General features: G+C 42.0%; 1 protein-coding gene across 1 annotated transcript; it reads right to left on the reverse strand.

Annotated features, from left to right (window-relative positions):
• Window positions 1-751: 751 nt before the first annotated feature.
• On the reverse strand, window positions 752-1,678 carry LOC130848112 (olfactory receptor 4P4-like). Its single transcript, XM_057726059.1, has one exon. The coding sequence runs from the start codon at window positions 1,676-1,678 to the stop codon at window positions 752-754; it is 927 nt and encodes a 308-aa protein (XP_057582042.1).
• Window positions 1,679-1,941: the final 263 nt, after the last annotated feature.

The following is a 1,941-nucleotide window of genomic DNA, read 5'->3' on the forward strand; positions in this document are numbered from 1 at the left end:
ACTCCAGGAACATTCATCTCTTCAGCTATGTGCCTTCCTAAGCTCACGGCATTTCAGAGAATGGGAGATTTTCCATGTTGCACATTTACAAAGGGCATCAATCTGTACACTCATGAAGACTTTTAAAATAAGTTGATAAAGATGGTCATAGAGTTATACTTATAGTAATTAAGAAAAATTCATATACAAGTTGAAACTTTTAATTACCACCAATACATTTTAATTGCAACAACTTCTGTAAGTACAGTGTGAGTAGTATAATTACACCCTATTGCACTATTTTAGAAACATGATTTGTTAAGGTAAAATTTTTGGCATTGGTTTTCTAAAATTATTGCAATGGAAACCTCAACAGTATGAAATTGTTTGGGACTGCTCTGTCTGTGAGAAGTCAAGATTGTCTGTTTCCTAAGGGAGGCCACACTGTCAAACCATGCAGTCTTCACAATTTGCCTTAACAAAACTGTTAACATGCCCATTATGTCACAGATTATGAAGGACAGAATGTTCCAGAAGGTCAATCATAAATTCCAGAGGGTCAGAGCTGGAAGTGACCTGGAGGTCATCTGATCCACTCCCCTTGTATACAGTCTCAGAAAAGTAAAGGGCAGAAAGCGAGTATCTGAGGGGACTTCTCTTCAAGGCTCGCCACTTTGGATGACAGAACATGCCTCTCTGTACCTGCTGCATTTGTCAACACCGTGTTCTGTAAATAGACCAAAACCAGCAAAGAGTGCAAACAGCAGAGGCTTCATTTCCCTTCAAAGAGTTGATCTCGGCACCACACTTTCCTCATGGCAGTCTTCATGTCTGTGTTTCTCAGTGTGTAGATTAGAGGGTTGAACATGGGGGCAATCATGGTGTAAAAGAGGGCAAAAACCTTGTCATTACTGACTGAATCCACTGTGGGGACATAGGTGAAGATGAGGGGCAGGAAGAACATGAACACGACAGTTATGTGTGAGCCACAGGTGGAGAGGGCTTTGCGGCGGCCCTCGGAGGAGCGAGTCCTCAGGGTGGACAGGATGATGATGTAAGAAATTACCAAGGTGACAAAGGTCAAGATGGACAGCACTCCTGTGGTGGTAATGATTGCAATAACCGACAGGCTAGTGTCAATGCAGGCCAGCTTCAGCAAGGGGAATACATCACAGAAATAGTGATCTATCTGATTGGGACCACAGAAGGGAAGTCTAATTATAATCAGCACTTGCAGGATTGAATGGATGAAAGCTCCCATAGCAGAAGCCATTACAAGGACATAGCACACCTCTCTATTCATGATGAGCATATAGTGAAGAGGTCTGCAGATGGCTGCATAGCGGTCATAGGCCATGGCCACCAAGATGAAGATCTCAGTGGCACCAAAGAAGTGGGCATAAAACATCTGGGCCAGGCAGCTGTTGTAGGAGATGGTCTCCTGCTGGGCCAACAAGTCAGTGATGAATTTAGGGGCAACTGTGGAGGTGAAGCAGACATCCAAGAAGGACAAGTAGCTGAGGAAAAAATACATGGGCTGCTCACCCAGGCGGCTGCCCCTGATGGTGAGAAGAATGAGCAGATTTCCTGAGAGAATCGCAACATAGCAAAGTGAGAACAGCACAGAGCAGGCAACCTTCGCATTTTCATCACTAAAAAGTCCCAGGAGGATAAATTCTGTGATGTTTTCATGTCCCATTGCTTCTGTGGGTTTGTCATCTAGAAGGTGAAGATAATATACCTGAAACACACAACTTTTTGAAATTATTTATTTATTTAAAAAGTCATTCATCTAACCAATTAATAAATATTGACTGTTCAGTATGGTACAACTACTATAATTGGTGCAATGGGTACAGCAGTGTATAAAATACACACAATCTCTACCCAAAATAAAGTTCATTAGCGCAGACATACAGATAATAATAGCACAAATAGTCAACTCATTGCAATTATGATAAA

The sequence above is a fragment of the Hippopotamus amphibius genome, chromosome 3 (assembly GCF_030028045.1).
Source record: "Hippopotamus amphibius kiboko isolate mHipAmp2 chromosome 3, mHipAmp2.hap2, whole genome shotgun sequence".
Classification (NCBI taxonomy): domain Eukaryota; kingdom Metazoa; phylum Chordata; class Mammalia; order Artiodactyla; family Hippopotamidae; genus Hippopotamus; species Hippopotamus amphibius.